This window comes from Suncus etruscus, chromosome 6 (assembly GCF_024139225.1).
Source record: "Suncus etruscus isolate mSunEtr1 chromosome 6, mSunEtr1.pri.cur, whole genome shotgun sequence".
Taxonomy (NCBI): Eukaryota; Metazoa; Chordata; class Mammalia; order Eulipotyphla; family Soricidae; genus Suncus; species Suncus etruscus.
Window position 1 is genome coordinate 54,409,037 of NC_064853.1, and position 18,324 is coordinate 54,427,360.

The 18,324-nt window shown below is 48.1% G+C and overlaps 1 protein-coding gene across 1 annotated transcript in view; it reads right to left on the bottom strand.

Moving 5' to 3' along the window:
• EPHB2 (EPH receptor B2) overlaps positions 1–18,324 on the bottom strand; it is a 211,737-nt gene that overhangs the window by 132,799 nt on the left and 60,614 nt on the right. Inside the window, exon 2 of the mRNA XM_049774666.1 lies at positions 58–122. Coding sequence (XP_049630623.1) covers positions 58–122 — 65 coding nt within the window. The remainder of the gene's footprint in view (positions 1–57; positions 123–18,324) is intronic.

The window sequence follows — 18,324 nt, forward strand, 5'->3', positions numbered from 1 at the left end:
CCTTCAGAACTTAAGGTGTCCTGGGGGACCAGGCAGGGTTTGTGATCACTTACTCACCCCTGATGGAGGATGCACCATCCAGCCCAGCTCTGCAGTGGCAGTGGTAGAATCCATCAGCGTTTCTGTGGGAGAAGCAGAGTCACTGTCAGCCTGCCTAAAGTCCTACTAATAACTCCACCTCTCTGGTCTTTTAGCTCCTACTTTTTGTTTTTTGTTTTGGTTTTGGGGCCACACCCAGCAGCACTCAGAGGTTATGCCTGGCTCTTCGCTCAGAAATCACTCCTGGCAAGCTCGGGGGACCATATGAAGTACTGGGAGTCGAACCCGAGTCATTCCCAGGTCAGTTGTGTGCAAGGCAAATGCTCTAGAGCTCCTGCTTTCAGTATATAACCCACCTATTCCCACATTCTGGCCCATCATTTGATTCCATCCCTTGAGGTTACAACCTTAAGGTCTAACTCCAATCTCATTATCCATAATATACATTCTCTGGGCCAAATATGTCCCACCAACCTAGACACCACCCTTTCTATTACTATCAGAAAAGAGGCTTTACCAAGGTGTCCTGCAGGAGTTTCAGAATCCACCAGAAAATTTAGACTTTTGTTTGGTTTTGAGTCACACTTGGCAGTGCTCACTGCTCAGGGTCCAGTCCAGAAGTGCTTAGGTGTTACCCCTCCCAAAGCAAAATGCTGATCTTACCTGTAAGACCAGTGGTCTGGTTGGTAATTTAAGGGGTTGCTTGGGGGAGGGGTAAGGGAGAGATTCAGCATCAGAGGGAGATTCAGGAAGGAAGATGCAGGATAGAGAGATGAGAGACAGCAAGAATGCAGGGGCTGTTTAGCTTAGAGGCCACTCATGGTGGTTAAGGCCTTATAATAAAGCTGTATGTCTCCTGACTTCTACTGACTGCCTGTGGGTCATTTCATTGTTGTCACCCAGACACCTACAGACCTGCCGTAGGAGCAGCAGGAGTTGTGCCGAGCCGAGAAAGGCCTCACCATCCATCCACCACCATCAAGGACTGATATTAATTTAATTAATACAACACTTAGGGAACCATGCAGTGCCAGGGATTGAACCTGAGTTTCTTGCATGCAAAATGTATGCTCAGCCTATTGAACCATCTCTATAAAACAGCCTCAAAAATTGATGTTTACTTCAGGTGTCTACATGCTTTTAGGCTTGCATTAAAATGTCAAAAGCTGGACCAGAGTAATAGTACAGCAGATAGGACATTTGCCTTACACATAGCCAACCTGGGTTTGATCCTTAGCATCCCATTTGGGAGCAGTGCCAGGAGTCACCCAAAAACAAAAATAATTCAAAAGCTAGAATGGGGTTACTAGAGATCTAACAGTTCCATCCTAGCTGAGTCCCATGCTACCCCACCTCTACCTTCTGGTTCATACTCAGGTCAAGGATACTATCACTCCTTCTCTAAGAACCTGGCATTTCCATGGTATCTCCATGTTGGGCCCCAACTCCCTAGGGTTTGGCCAACTATGCCCCTACTAGAGGCACTGGGCATGGATGGGTGAACAAAAGCTAGGAGGAACTGTCAGTGAGCTCCCCTGTGGGAGCTCAAGACACTTGGATCCACTTGTCCCCTCTAATTCCAACTGCTAGAGAGAAGAAGCCATATAGTGAGTAATGAATAAAACCCACAGGACCTTTCACCCATTGATCAGGCTTAGGACTCCTTGCCCCTTTAACCTTTCTTTGCCATGGTGCTTCAAAAACATTCGTTGAATTCAACTGCAATGCATTGCATAGATATAAATTGGCTCCTTCAAACATTCACTCAACAAAAATATCCCGATTCCTTCACTACAGCAGGCACTAAGCAGGTACCTTGAATATGAAAATGGTAAATACCGTATTTGCCGGCGTATAAGACGACTGGGCATATAAGACGACTCCCTAATTTTGCAGTTAAAACATAGGTTTAGGCCTATATTCGCTGTATCAGACAGAACATTCCTGTGCTGCAACTGTATATACCACAGTGAGCCAATCACAACAAGCAAAGGTTCAAAGGTTCTACTGTAATAGACTTCCTCTTTGACTCTGGCCAATCTGAGCAGGCTTTTTACAGTGTAGATTTGGGTCCAGAACATGCACAAAAAGCCTGCTTGGATTGACTGAGTTAGAGAGGCGGTCCAAGCAGCCTTGCAGTGATTGGTGCAGGATGGAGTTGGAAAATTCATTTTGTGGCAATACTCAGACAATTTTCATTTAGCAGCAATATTGAAACATTTTTCAGAATATACTCCGTGTATAAGACGACCCCCAATTTTCGGTTGACTTTTTTTTTTTGTTTCAAAAGTTGTCTTATATGCCGGAAAATACGGTAATTAGATCTTGCTATGAGCAAACCCCAGTCTGACACCAAGGAAGCAGAATGAATACAATTGAACTCACAGAGTTGTGAAAGAGAAGACAGAGGGACCTAGAGGGTCATGGTTTGACTTCCATGACCTGACTCAATGAGAGAAGCCATGCTGCAACCAGGCTCTACTGCTGTGCCAGGGCAGACATCACCAATCGATCCCTGTACTCTGATTCATCTTGCTTGGAGCCACTGTGTCCCAGGAATCTAACACTCACAATTGAGGGCTCTATCCCTGGTCAAACTAAAAAATTTTGTGTTGAGGAGAAGACAGCTAGCTGAAGCACAGAGGGACTTGATAAACATCTCAAGAGGACATGTTGGCAAGAGGGGCAGGAACAGCCCACATGATTTTGGATACTTAATTTGAGGACCCAGCCTGGATGAACCCAAGATGAACAAGTGGACCAGGATGCACAATGCCCAGACCACTATGCATATGAAAATGGGAGGGAAAAAAGTAATGGGACTCAGGCTGGGAAGGAAGGAGGAGGCATTAGGCAATAGTGACCCCTAACAGACCAGGGAGTTGATGAAAGGATGCAGCAGTGACTCTCCTGGAAGCCTATGACTTATACTTGGGGTCACCATGTCCCCCTGCACTGGGAAGATGGGGGTGGGACTGCTGCCAGGGACGGTTAAGTCCAGTGCCAAGGGTGCCTTTTTGATGGCAAATTGGAGGGAAGTTCTATTGTGGTGCTGTGGAGCTGAAAAGAGGGTTCCTTTTCACACTCAGAATGCTACAGATTTTTCTTCCTGGAGAGAACAAGGGCTGAACTTTTAACCTGTTTTCTCTCATCGGCCTCAGCCAGGGGCGCGCCAAGCCGGGCTCTTTGCCTGGGCCCAGAGAACAGCTGCTGGGAGCTGTTGAACAAGGGAGAGGAGAGATTCTGCTTAGGACGAGAAAGGGGGTCGGATAGAGGAGGCAAGCTGGCCAAGCAGGTGGCCCCACCCCTTGGCTGGATTCCTGGGCTGACCCAGAGGCCAAGTACTAGAGGATTCCATGGCCCAGAGGAGGGGCTGTGAACTGACATCCTCATTGTACGGGTGGGAACTTGGGTCCAGATAGGGCAAATGGATTGCCAAAAGTCACATTCTAAAAGCTGGTGCTCAAACCCAAAGCTTCTAAGGAGTTAGGGGTGGAGGGGTCAGGGCAGGGGGGGGTAGGTGGGGGCTTCACCATCCCCCTCTGCCTCCCAACACATCTGGAACAAGCAAGGGGAGGCTCTGCAGGCAAAGGGCTGGAAGTCAAAGGCCCGGCTAGCAGAGGCAGGAAGGGGCCAAGTGGAGTGTGAAGTTTGCAGTTCCTCGGGGACAGTTGCGGAAGACAGTGCCTCCTGTGCTTCCTTCTTGGGGCCAGTGCCAGGCTCCCCAGCAAGTCTGCTTCTATGAAAGCAGCTCTCCAGGGAGGGCAGCCAGGGATCTACTCCCCCACTTTCTTTGGGTCTTGTGTTTTTCGATAATGACACTGACCTCCATCTTAACAAGAAAAAGGCAGGTAAAGGGCCAGGGAGGTAGAACGTAGGTTTTGCATGTATGAGGTCCATGGTTTGTGTGACAACCAAGCACTGTGTGACTACCAAGCACTGTAAAGGCTCACAACAATGATGACAACAGAAATCTCAGTGACATAGAGTCTAACCTCAATTCTGCCAGCTAGTTGCCTTGTGACTTTGTCTTAGCCTGTATCCTGTCTCAGCCTCTACTCTTTAACTGGGCCACAAGTACAGAATCTTCCAAGTGCAGCCAGGTTGGATGGATGGGAACTGACTGAACATGGAGCCCAGCACCAAGCAAAGCTGTCCTGGCATTGCTCACCTTTTGAAGCCCAAGGAAGGTGCTTCTGGGCTAACCTGGTGCCCAAATGCTAACATAGCATTGAACTTCGGCTCATCAGGGGGTCTTTAAAAGTGAAGATGGGCCCAGCTCCTCCCCCACTCACTTCCCACCCCAGACCCATATAATACCTGTCAACATCTGACAAATAACACCCTCTGTTCAATGGCCCTCAATGGCACTTTCTGGTTCACCAGAGATAACTTTCCTGGGGTATCCCAAAGTTCTTCTTTGTTCCCTTATAAACTAGTCATACCCAGTTCTCTGGAAACTGAACTTAGGGTACAAGACAAATCCATTTCCACAGCCAGATCCTCCATTGTTCTATCAGAATACCCCCAAAATCTTTCAGAACACTTCATATAAGGTGAGAGTTCATATTCACTGAGATAGAGGCCATGACCAAGAGACAGTGGACACTCTCCTCCACACTTGCTGTGTGTGTGTGTGTGTGTGTGTGTGTGTGTGTGTGTGTGTGTGTGTGTATGAATCCAAGTCCTGTGCAAGCAGGGAATGTACTCTATTGCTGAACCACATCCGGAACCTCTCCTACACTTCCTTTATCCATCCTAATTCTTATCTTTGAGGTTTCAGCTCAGGTCACCTCCTCTTGGTAGTTCTCCTGAATGCACACCATCCAATGGCTCTCTAGCCCCTGGTGTTCAGAGAAGTTTGGCACTTGCATATTTCTATGTGGGAATAGCCTGTCCCATTCTCTTCCAGTATGGTCTAGCATTTCCTGAGCATGTGGCACTGGATCTTGGCTGTAAGGTCCTTAAGACAGAGTTTGGCACCCAATAAGTCTTTGAGTCAGTGACTGAAAAAAATCCCTCCAAATGAGAACTGGACCACATGTTAGTGATACATGCCACATTTGAGATCCAGCCATTTCTACAAACAACTTGTACCATTAGTGGTTCCCTCTGTCACTTCTACTTGACTCTCAAGTACATTTCAGAGAAGAAAAGGTGACCCTCATTGCAAACAGGAAGTCAGTATCACTTGTAAACAGAAGGAAAACAAATACACAGTGATTCTGATGCCAAAGGCTCATTTTCAAACTATCACCCTTTCTTTCACTTGCCGCACTCTCTCTGGGGACCACTAAGTTCTAAAAATCCATACAAAGTGCCAGAAAAGCTCCTTCCCCCCTCCACTGCATCAGGAACCATTTCTTCCACTGGGGATGCTGACTGGATTATGCATAGATCATTTCTCATCATAGACTCCATGAGTGTCTATGACACAGACTCCATGGGGAGGGATGTGAGGCTATGTCCTGGTGGTTCTAGAACCAGGAGGAAATGTCCATAAAAGGAAGTAGTCCAGAGGAAGTGATACTGGGATGGAAACTTGGAGAATGAACTCCAAGGGGACGGATGCAGGGAGAGGGAAGAGCTGAGAGTGTTACCCAAAAGATGGGGCATGAAATTCTCTGCTCATATCCTGCCAGCCTCCTGATATACCTAACACTGCCCTTGCTCATGCTTCTCTGAGCATGTCCAGCTCAGCTAACATCTGGGAATGGCCAATGCTAAGCCCTGGAAGCCCTTATTGGCTGTAAAAACAAATCTTAGGGCTAGAGAGATAGTACAGGGGTTTTTGGCACTTGATTTGCATGCAGTCAATTCTGGTTTAATCCCTGTCAACTCAAGGTTTCCTGAGTAGGAGTGGAGTGACCTCAGAGCAGCACAGAGTCAGGTATGGTGCAACCTCATTTTCTACCCCACTCCACTAATCTCGGAATTCCAATGGAAGCACTAGGGATGTAACCCAGTGGTAGAAAATTTGCCTCATGTGTCTGAGGCTCTGTGTTCAAATGCTCTGCAGAAAAATGAACAAATGAAACAAGGAAAAGGAAATCTTCAAGAATGTGTGGATAGAATCTTAGCAGCCAGGCAATAGCTAGTTAGCTAGAAACAGCATCTCCACCCCACAACATGGTGCTTCCTCAGTGAGAAAGCAGGGTTTGGAATGGGGGGTGCCTATGTCCCGAGCACCCCTCACCCCATTCCTTCCTGCAGACTACGCAGAAGAAAGCAATCAGGAGGCTCTAGCTGCATGGATTGGGAGGCCCGAGTCCCCTCCGGCGGTGTGCAAATGAGCTGTGAGCTTCGTGCATTTCAAAAATATTTCAGCCAAAAGGGGAGACACACTGAAGTCGTTAGCATTTGGCCCACAGAGGGAGGCTGCACATGACCCCAGTAGAGGCGGCTGCCACCCAGCATTTTCAGTCTAAGGCAGGTGGTCTCCTCCCTGTTCCCCCATCTATCCCTACCCGGTTTTTTTCTGACCTTCTCTTAGACCATAAACCTACTTGTAGTAAAGACCTTAGTGAATGTCCCTAAGACGTGTAAAGAACTTAATAAAAAAAAAAGTCCTTGAGGAACAGGCCAGAAGCTGGTCACTTGGCTATTCACTTGCTTTACAGAAATAGCCCTGCCCAGAGACACACAGGCAGGACCTGGACTTGAACCCATGCCTTATGATAACTTCCATATCTGTAGTTTTGGTTTTGGTTTGAGGCCATACCTGATAACACTTAGGAGTCATTCCTGGTATTTAGTGGACCAGGCAGTACCAGGGACCAAACCAGGACCTTGCACATGCAAAGCATGTGCTCCAACCTGTTGAAACCATTTCCCTGGCTACCACATTGATCTTTTTTTTTTTTTTTTTTTTTTTTTTTTTTTTTTGGTTTTTGGTTTTTGGTTTTTGGTTTTTGGGCCACACCCGGCAGTGCTCAGGTGTTACTCCTGGCTGTCTACTCAGAAATAGCTCCTGGCAGGCATGGGGGACCATATGGGACACCGGGATTTGAACCAACCACCTTAGGTCCTGGATTGGCTGCTTGCAAGGCAAACACCGCTGTGCTATCTCTCCGGGCCCGACCATTATTTTTTTTTTTAATGCTACAGCTATGGTCTTAGAAAACAGATGACACAAAGAAAAATCACTGCAGTTGTTTTTGTCTGTTGACTCTTCCTCTGTGTGCTCTTGAGAGGGTTGGAGGGGAAAGGGAAGCATAGTAAGGGATAGAGGCACACACCTGGGAGAGAAATTCTGTTTCCTGCTAGGTGACTGCAGGCAAGCCTTTATGCCTTTCTGGGCCTCTGTATCTCTGCCTATGCAGGTGCCATGTGAGGATTAAGTAATAATCAGGTAGGGGCAGGAGTGATAGTACGGTGGGTAGGGCTCTCTTCTTTTACCTGGACAACCCAGGTTTGAACTTGGGGTTTGAACCATATGGTTTCCCCAAGCTAGTGATTTCTGAGTGAGAGTCAGGATTTAGCCCTGAGCATCGCTGGTGTGGCCCAAACTCCTCCCCTTGCTAAGTGATAATCACGTAGCAAGTCCCTCACCTCACATTGGAGAAGCTGAGTCTCTGCAGCACTAAGAACTGGTTCCAGCATGCAGGAGATGGTCTGCCCTCCACACAGTGGCAGGCTGATGTTTCTGAATTCCATGTCTGATCGTGTCTAAACTGAGCTTCATGCTCTTTAAAGCCTCTGCTCTAAAGGCCCAGGAATGTGGCTCAGTGGTACAGTACTTACCTTGCAAATGTGAAGCCCTGATTTTGATTCCTGGCAAAACCCAGTCCCCTGAGCACTGTGGGGAATGACACTCAAGCACAGAACTAGGAGTAATCCCCAAGTACAAGCAAACAGATCAGTGTATTCAAAGCACAGGCCCTGCTCTCTCATCCTTGTATCCAGAGAGCCCAATTTTCTTCTGCTACAAAAGGCTATTTCTAGGCTTGGATCATCTGGCCCTTCCAGCTCTGTTAGCCTGGCTAAGTTCTCTTTCAAGTTGCCTTGCTTCTGGCAGCTGGCCCTGAATTCTCCTGGGTGAAGTAACAAGATCACGGATGTTCCAGTGAAAGTCTCTTCTACCTAACATGAGCTAGGTTCTTTGCTGGGCCTTGGGGACCAGCAACCGGTGCCCAACCTGTGAACTTTTCACAGGGAGAAACACAGAGTGAAATGGCATATCCAGGCTGGGAGCCAGGAAACCCGGAGGAAGAAGGGATTAGCTTTGACCAGCGAATTCACAAAGGTGTCTCAGTGGAGGTGGCATTTGAGCTGGGAGAAGAGGGGATGAACAGTCTCCAGAGAGAACCCAGCAGAATCAAAACATAGAGGAAGGAGCTGGCAGGGGTCTGTTGGACACTCACAAAATCTGATGACAGGAGGGGTGAGGGAATGGGCATGGCAGTGAGGGTTGGGTCTTCACTAGCTGTTTTATGCTACTCATGCTTAGATGAGCTGGAGCTGGAATGAGCACACATGTGTATAAACACTACACCACCACTCTGTGGTGCCTGTCCTGTGTGGTGACTGCAGATGCTTCATGGGAGATCACCTCCAGATCCTGACATATACCCATGGCAGCAGGAAACTATAGAGGACTCCTGAGTAGAATGGAACCATGTGACAGCTGCTCCTAACATCTCTGGCCAAGAGTGGCCACAACCCAGAGCCCAGGGTACAGCCCAGCAGCATTCCTAGTTGCTCCTAATGAGGGTTAATGAGGCCAAGGGGCCCTGAGTTATCACTCTGGTAGATCACATGACAAGTGGCCCATGCTGAAGCACTTTTCAGGTTCCAAAGACCTTCTAGGAAGGGGCAGCACCCCAGAATCAGGAGGCGAAGTTCAAGCTTGCAGACCTGGGAAGGAATCACTTCACCCTCTGGAGCCTCAGTTTCCTCATCTGTAAAACAGCATTGACACATTCCTTGCTCTGTGGGCTTCCTGGGATGTTGTGAGGTGCTAGTTGGGATCACCTGCTAAGACTAGGCTGCAGGAAAGCAGAAGTGAAATATTGCTAAAAACTTATGGAGGCTGACAGGCACTTCATCAATGTGGTCTCAGTGACAAAATCCCAAAGCAAACAGAGGGGGGACCTGAGGCTCTGAGAGATCAAGAACTCTTCTGACTACATTGCTACAGATCCGGAAAAGTAACCAGGAGCCCCATGACTTTGGTGCCACACACCTGGCAAAGAGGACACTGTTATACCTATTGTACAGAGAGAAAACTGGACCCAGAGAGGCTAAGTAACCTGTCAGAGCCACAGAGACTTAACCTGGAACTCAGAGCAGCTTGATTAGGTTTCACGAGGTCCCTTTTGGAATAACAAACAAGTGAAACATCTAAGAGGACTCGAACTCAGTGGCACTGGTGTGGAAAAGGTTTTTGGAGGGTGGCAAAGGCACCAAAGCCCTGGGCTAGTTCAGAGAAGGTGATGGGTTTTCTAATGGGCGGGACATTTAATTGTTTGGTATGCATGTAGGGCCCCACACTTGGGCTCATGGAAAGGGGACCGGCTAATGTAAAATTCTGCCAAGGCCCTCCTTTCACTTGCAGGCCCTTTTCTGCCTCAGTTACCTGCCTGGAGTCAGCTCGTGTTTTCTCAGGCTCGGACAGAGGAATCCCGGTGATGCCGGTCTCCTCTATTCTGTCCCCCGCCTGCCCGCCGCTGGCCTGGGCATCCGCCAGCGTCGGCCACCCGGCTGAAACTCAATCCTTGGGGCCAGCCAGGCAACTCGCTAACAGCGGGCCGCATTGTGCGGCCTGGGCTTCGAGAGAGTTTAGATTCGCTGCTTGGGGACCCACTTAACCTCCGCAAAGGACAGGATGATGGATGGGGGTCTGGGAAGGGGTTGCTGGGGGCGGGGTGGGCGGTAAATGAACACCAGGGCTTGCTGGGGAAGGAAGTGAGGGGAGGCAGGGACCCAGGCAGGCCTGCACACATAAGATTCTGTTCATCTCCCTCACAAGTCTGAAAGATGCCTATTACTGGCCCCATTTGATGGAGAAGGAAACTCAAGCTCTAAGAGGTTAGGTGACTTGGCCAAGGTCACACAGTGAGGCAGAAATTGAACCCAGGCCATCTGCCCTTGGGACCTCCTTAATTCGCGGGCTGCTTCTCTTGGCCAGCACGTGCCAGGTGATTTTTAACTGACTTGTAATCCATCAACCCAGGTTTGATTTGCAGCGCCAGTGGGTCCCCAAGCATCACTGGATGTGGCCCTGGTGGTCACAGGAAGCCTGCAGCTTCCTCCAGCTCCCACATTGAATCACTGACCTGCTTGGTTGAGAATCACCAGCAGGCCCCTTCCCCACTTCCATCAACTCTCCTGAACACCACTTGGGAGCTGTCTACCCTTACTTTATACCAAAAAACTAAATAAAAATGAAGTTCTTTTACATGAGAAATTTACAGTTTCTTGTGCCTATTAATGAATTAAAAATAAAACGAACTAAGAAAAGCCAGGCTGTCGGCTGGCACGCCTGATACGGAGCACTTCACTTGCACTCATGAGCATCTACTGATGGGTGACCCACATGTGAGGGAGGGATGAGTGGCACAGCCACATCCACAAGAGGTGAGGAAAGCTCAGAGAGAATCTACTTGGCCAGACAGGGAGATCTGAGTGGCCCTTGGACTGGCAGAGGAGGCAGGAAGATCTGTGCAAATTCCTGCTTTCACTGGGCTCATTCTAAGTGGTGGCTGAATATTCTTCTGCTCTCCTCTCCAGTGGACCAGAGCTTTCAGTCTGTAATATTGGAGATTGTTTGCCTTCCTGTGACTGGCAATCCTACACATCCTTCAAGACCTGTCTCAAAGGTCACCTCCTCTGAAAAGTTTTCCCTGGCATCCAGCTCATGTGTCCCCTTGTCAACTTGCCCTAACAACTTTCTCTGATTCACTGGCTCAGTTGGACAGAGAATACCTTGAGATGGAACTGAGTCTGGTTTACTATGGTAGTCTTTATCTTCTCTGTTAAAACCATTCTTGATGGCACATCCCCACCCTTAGCCAAGAGCATCAAATGCCCTTTTCTACTTACAGTAGTAGTCTGTATTTTTCCTTCAGGAAAAATAGCCCCAACGTCACAAAGTGTTTACCTAGTACCAACCACTGTGCTGAGAGATTATATATATTATCTTTGTGATGTCAACACCCAGGCAGAATTATTAATCAATTATCATTTATCCCTCCACCCACCTTCCATCTAGTCATCCATCCACCCTCTCACTCACTCCCTTCATTCTCATTTACCACTCCACTCACCCACTAACCCACCAGCCACCCATAGCATCCTACCTAGTCTTCATTCATTATTCATTCATTTTCCCATCGAGCCAACCTTCCTTCTTTTATTTCTTCTTCCCTTTCTTCCTTCAGAGTTGGGGAGAATGAACTTTGGAGAGATTAACTGACCAACCCAAGTTCACATAACTAGTTAAAAGAGGAAGATCCAGAAGTCGAGAGTCATTCTGTTAAGTGGTTTCTTTTTTTTCACACTTGGTCTTAAACTGCCCTCTTCTATCCAGGTTTAATATCACAAGCCACCTTGAATCCTTTTGGATGTGAGTGTAGGGTAAATTATAAATCGATAAGACACAGGCTACTGTAAGTGCAAGTCAGGGTTTGTCAGGTTCGAGTCAATTAGCAGCCCTGCTGCAGGACCTGCTGAGACTGGATCTATTTGCCTAATTGGCACGGGTTTCTCCCAGTGAAAGACAATTAACTCAAATCCCAGAATCCAGACCACCCCTCTGCTTCTGGGCAAGATGTCAGACATTTAGCCACATGAAATTTTACTGTTCATTCATTCACCCATAGACCCACATACCCACTCATCCATCTACATTTCCAACCATTCAATACTTACAAAACTCCTAAACAATTTTGTCACCCATTCACCCACCCACCTAGCTATCTGCCCACCCATGCACCTTATCCATCCAACATTCTATCTCAACAATCCATTACTATTCACTTAGCCAACAACCCATCCACTTACCCATATCTGTCCACCCTTTTTCAAACCCATCTAGTCAATAAAATACCCCATCTTAGCAACTATTTATGAAATTACTCATCCTTTTTGCCATCCACTCACATTTGCCTGTCTGCCTCCCGCCCATCTATCCATTCATCCATTCACCCATCCATCTTTCCATCTACTCATCTATCTACTTACTCATTTTCTCACTTGTCCCATTCATCTACTACTGTTTCACGAGCCCAATAATTCATCATTCATTTGCCTCCCATTCATCTAGGATCTACTTGGGTATCCATCATTTTATTCATTTATATGTCCATCCCTCCCTGCACCCATCCATCTTCCTACTAAGCAAAATTCTTTCTTGCCTTTATTTTCTTTCTTTCCAATTTTCTACAGATGTCATATTTACCTATTATATTACCCATTCATTCACCTGTACATCTAAATAGCTTTAACCCAGTTATCAATTCATTCTTTCTATTCAGACAGCCTGAGCTTATTAAACACCCTCTATTTGTCAGGACCCTCTTGTGTACCTGAAAATCAAAAGCTGGTACTTCTGATGTCTGTCTCAAATACAGGCAAGGGTTGGGAAGGAGGGGGGTTACTGGTGGTGGGAATGTTGCACTGGTGAATGAGGGTGTTCTGTTTGTGACTGAAACCCAACTACAAATATGCTTGTAACCATGGTGCTTAAATAAAATTTTATATATTAAAAATAAACAATAAAAATAAAATATTCTTAAAAATTTAAAAAAATATTGGGGCTGGTGAGGTGGCACTAGAGGTAAGGTGTCTGTCTGCCTTGCAAGTGCTAGTTAAGGAAGGATTCCCCAGATCCTATATGGTCCCCCCAAGCCAGGGGCAATTTCTGAGTGCTTAGTCAGAAGTAACTCCTGAGCATCAAATGGGTGTGGCCCAAAAAAAAAAAAAACCAACCAAAAATAAAACACAAAACCCCCAAAACTGGTACTTCTGGGCTCCAGGACTGGCAGTGTGTCTACCTTATAAATGTGAGGACTAGAGTGTGACCCCCAACCACCTCACATACAGAGAGCTATCTTGGCTGTACTGCTATTTAAGTAATAGCTACTATAATAAGAGAGTGAGAACTCTGGTGCACTGCAAGTAGGTGTGTGCAAGAACCATGTCAAAAGAGTGTGAGCACATGCCTAAGCATAGCAATTTTGAGTCCCAGGGAACACTACACCAAGTAAGTATGAGTAACCCCTATCATCCAAACTAACTATAACCAAGAGAAGGGAACTATCAATATATAAGAAAATATTACATACATATATATGTAATAACAATATAATGTATTAATAAAAACATGCTGATTTGGATAAAACTAATGAGCCCACCTAGCTCCCAAGGACTTTCCAGGTTCCACTACACCCCCAAATGCGGCCTTTTACTGGGGCTGACATTCCAGGTGCTTACCAGTTGCCTCTCAAGATGGTTTCTTCTGCCACCAGGAACCAGTTTCACTGGACCTCTCTTGGCCTGCACATTGGCTAACCCAATTACATCTTCACTGACAGGGCTGAGGCCTATCTCACCCCAGAAGACATAGATTATGCCTCACCCCGTTCCCCACCTTGCACAGTCTGGACATGTGAATTCTTGGCAAAAGCAAACATGACCCCCAAGAGCATAATACCACCTCTCAGGGGGTCACAGAGACATTTCAAATTAGTGACACCTGAGGCTGGAGCAAGAGCACAATGAGTAGGACATTTGCCTTGCATGCAGCTGATCTGGGTTCGATCCCTGACATCCCATGTGGTCCCTGGAGCTTGCCAGGAGGAATTTCTGAGTGTAGAGCCAGGAGTAACCCCAGGAGCACTGCCAGGTATGACCCAAAAACAAACAAAAAGATGAGTGACACCTGGGCCCAGACCCCAGTACTTCCTGGGAACAGCCTGGCTGAAAGGAGGGAGGCAGAGCTGAAAGAAGGCGACAGGATGTGCCAGGCAGGAGCAGCAGCTTCTACTGATGCTGGGGTCAGGGAGGGAGTCCTGCAGGATGTAGGAGGCAGGCAAAGAGCTCAAAGACCTGGAAGCCGCAAAGCAAAGCACCTCTGAAAGCCAGGCAGTTGGGCTCTGCTGATGTCTCCGGAGGGTAACAGGGACCTGAGTAGGCTGTCACTGCAGCCTCACTGCTTACTGGGAGATCAGAGAGGTTGAGAGGCTGCTGCAGACCACACGGCACAGGATCCAGCAGCCCTCCCCCTTTTCAAGCCCAGCTGCTATCTCAGAGGAGCTGGTTCCAGAGCAATTTCTCTCCTCTGTGCATGTCCCCTAGGTGACCCTCAACTGCCTAGGACAGTGACAGAACCCCAGAGCTCATCTCTGCTCAGCGGGACGCCCCTGTCTTCCCACTCCTGTGTTTGTTCTCCCGCTGTGTCTGGTGTCTCAGCGGCAACACAGACAAGACTTTGCCAGGGCTTATTTCCCTGTGTCACAGTCCCACCAGCCAGTTAACAGCTCCTTCATCACCCTCAGAGCCTCCATTTTCATCAGTTCACTCTCTATATGCCCCTTCAACTTAAAGCAACAACCCCAGAACCCAGGCCCAAAGACAAGAGGCGCTTAGAGAATGGGGGTCCTTAGGATGGAGAAAGACTGAAACCAGAGGCAGAAGGAGGAAGCGCCAGGCAGTGATGGGAAAACACCTTGCCAGCATCACCTCCACGCCAGCTGCTGTGCTCACACACATCTGTTCTGGGCCAGGCATGATGCCAGACCACGGCCATTCAGGGTCAGACTGACTTCATTTCAGCTGCCCAAGCATTCCAGAGGATATCCTGGGGTTCCTGTTTGACAAATAAGCACATGAAGGGGCCATGGGTATTGTTCAGCAGTCTACGGCACAGGCTTTGCAGGTGGGAGACCCAGGTTTGGTCTCTAGAACCACATGGTCCCCTAAGCACCAGGAAGAATGGTCCCAAATATGAGCCATGATAGTAGTACCTAAGCACCACTCCAAAACCAAAGCCAAAAACAATAACCAAATCAGTAGACTGAGTCTCAGGGAGAACTTTCTAGTAGCTAAAGTCACCTGCAAGTCAGTGGGGAAGGCAACTTTGACGGAAGAGACCACTGGCTGGTCCCTCTTGCAGCCCACAGGACTACTCACTGGCCACAGCCAGACCTGGTCTCTGTACTGATCTCCTGTCCTCCTCTTCCCACCCTCTGGGGTGCCTCCTGCCCAAGAATTTCTAGGTTGCTGTGGTGGTGACTGCTTGGCAGCCCCGAGATACAATGACACTGGGAGCAGGAGCAGGAATCCCTGCTCTAATTGAGAAATTGGACATGGAACCTCAAGCATCTCAACATGCTGGCATGCACCCTGCTGGGGTGAGTCTTCTGGGGATGGGGCCAAGGTATGTGAGGGGGAGTTCTTTACCTCAGGAGGGTTCCCAATCCCTTTCCCTCTCCTCTCCATCCTTCAGTGACTCCACAGCCTCATCTAGGAAATGGTCATAATCAGGAGTCTTTCATAACTGAGTTCTTAGCATCTGGTGGGCATCAAAACAGGCTCAGACACACTGGCATCACCTCCCATTTACCTGGAGGTTAAAGGGGCTGAGAATGATCACAGAGAAATTTCTAGCATGCGGTGGGGCAGGCACTTGCAATATGATCAAGGATAACCATAGCTCTCCTTTCCAGTTAGCAAGCACCTACTATGTATGTGCTTGGCACTGCTCATTTTTTCTTGGCGACATCCTCATTCAACAGATTAGGAAACAGGCTCAAAGATGGTCAGTGATTTACTCGAAGTCCAGAGAGAAGAGATGGTAGCACTAAGATTCTGCACTCAGGCTGGGACTCTGGCTGCCTCCATCAAAGCTCAGTGTCCCCTGCTGGGGCATGGTAGGGAATGCTCACTTGGCATTATTTAAAGTTACAATTATCCATCCCATTTCCCACTGGTTCCCACGGAACTCTCAAGGGAGGTGTGAAGATCCTGATGGAGGATTCCAGGAACAGAATCTGCCTAGTCACCCTGAGCCTGGCACTAATGGAGCATTGAGGGTGAGCAAGAATATCCTAAAGAGGACACCACTTCTTTCCTCTGCCCAGTCTGCACAGGCCAGCAGGGGACTGCTGGGGATTCCCCAAGACAGGCTAATGGTAAAAGCAGAGACTATGAGGGGGGGTCATACCCAGGAGGAGGCAGAAAAGCCAAGCCCTGTAGAGAGGGGTGCCTGAAGCAGCCTGAGGATCCTGCGAGATCCTGTGGGGAAAAACACAAAACTGAGCCTGACAGGCCAAAGAATAGCCTCAGAACATTCGTAGAAAGGCAAAGAGGCTGCCAGAGAAGGATTTAGGGTCCAGGCTGACAGTAACCAGGGTCAGTTACAGACATAGATTCAGGGTTTCAATGATTTGGTGTTTCCTGGAGGCCTTGCAAGGGGTCAGACTGCAATGAGAGTTCTGGTTTACAGACCAACCTTTAGAATGAAAGTTCCAGTCTTGTTTCAATGTCCGCACACAGATATATACACAGACCCAGAAATAAATGCACTCCACTTTCCTGCCCTCTGTTGATGACTGCCCCCCCTCCCACCCTGCACTGACTGCCTGCAGAGTTACAGCCCAGTCAGGGGCAACCTGCCCTTAGGTGAGATCAGTACCCGACTGAGCAGCCCTGAAGTCAACAGAGAAGCAAGAAGCACATGGAAGAAATGGGAAGGGGACAGCCTAAGATGGATGCTGGGAAGTAGAGCATCCTAGGGTGTGACTGGGCACTGCAGTGTGGGTGCAAACAACCAGATCTGCATCTGGACTTTCCTTAGAATCCAGTGACCTCAGACAAGACTTTTCCTTCTCCTCTTGGTAGTGGACAGGAAATAACCTTAGCACCAGCTGTACAGGTGGGGTGAAGGCAAATGAGAAAGCATTTGCATTTACAGAAAGCATCCAGCCTGGGCTCAGCTACATTTAATGCTCAGTAAAACATAACTCCTCATTACAACTCAATGCAACCTAGCTGTAAGCTGTCACTCAACACATGGGAGTTATGATGCTGCTGTTGTTGTCAACAGATCCCTCTGGCCAAGGTAAAGAAAGATGCCAGCCATCCCATGTGTGGTGGACACATCCCCACCTTCCCTTGATGTCCACATGCAATTCCTAGAACCTGGGAATGCTACCTAACAAGGCAAAAGGGACTCTGAAAATGAGATTAAGGGTAAAGTTGAAAATGATCCTGCAATTGTCTAAGTGAAATGGGGACTCACAGGATCCTCTAAGAGAGGCAGTGGGAAGGAGGCAGTGGGGTAGAAGCAGAAGCAGGAGCACTTGAGTAGGATGGAGGGGTCACAGGTCCAGAACAGCTGGAGACCAGCTGGTAGAACCGGGAAAGAGGAACACAGATCCCTTACTCCCACCACCACCAGAACTCCTATAAATGCAGCACCATCAACCTGATTTCAGCCCACAGAAACCTATTTCCAGACTCTTGAAGTTCAGATACGTGACCTCTGAAGCTGTTAAGATAATAAACTTGTGTGATTTTGAGCCATTGAGTTTGCAGTACTTGGTGACAGCAGCCCTAAGAAATAAGTGCACCATCCTCAAGTGGTAGAGTCTGGTGCACACAAGGCCAAGTTTGATCCCTACTCTACATGAGCACCCTCTATCCTCACCACCACACTGCTCATCCACTCAGATCCACTGGATGGAGCCCTGGTGGCCCCTTCACACTGTTGGGTCACAGTACTGAACTGTCATGCCCATATCCCTGGGGCAAGCATTGCCAGGAGAGAGTCCTTAAAAAAGGAAAAGTAAAGACAGTCCACCCCCTTGTCTGCTTCACAGAGCCATCAGTCAGCAGCACTCAGTAGGAGCAACTGGCAGTAAACTGGACCTCTGGTCAGGAAGGGTGTGGCTCTGTAGAAGAGGCAGCCCCCAATCCCATCTTTCCTTCCTGTAGTCCCATTCCACCACAGCCTCATTGCAAAGAAGAACCTGCTGAGACAGAGGTGCAGCCCCTCCCATCAAGTACCATGCAAGGAACCACAGTGTCTCTCATACTCTCCATGAAGAAACCCCTAAATCACCCTAATTTCAGCCAGTACTGAGATTTGAGAAGGAATTAGGCACAAGGTCGGGCACCAAAAGGGACCATGCAGGCAGAGGCCTGGGAAATGCTCTTGGTGGGACCTTAATATCTCACAGTTCAGAGCAAGTAAAGGGTATCTCCAGATACCCCAGACCACTGTTTGCTTTTGGATCACAGGTGACCCATAGTGACAGCTCAGGGAAGCAGGAAATCTAGAAC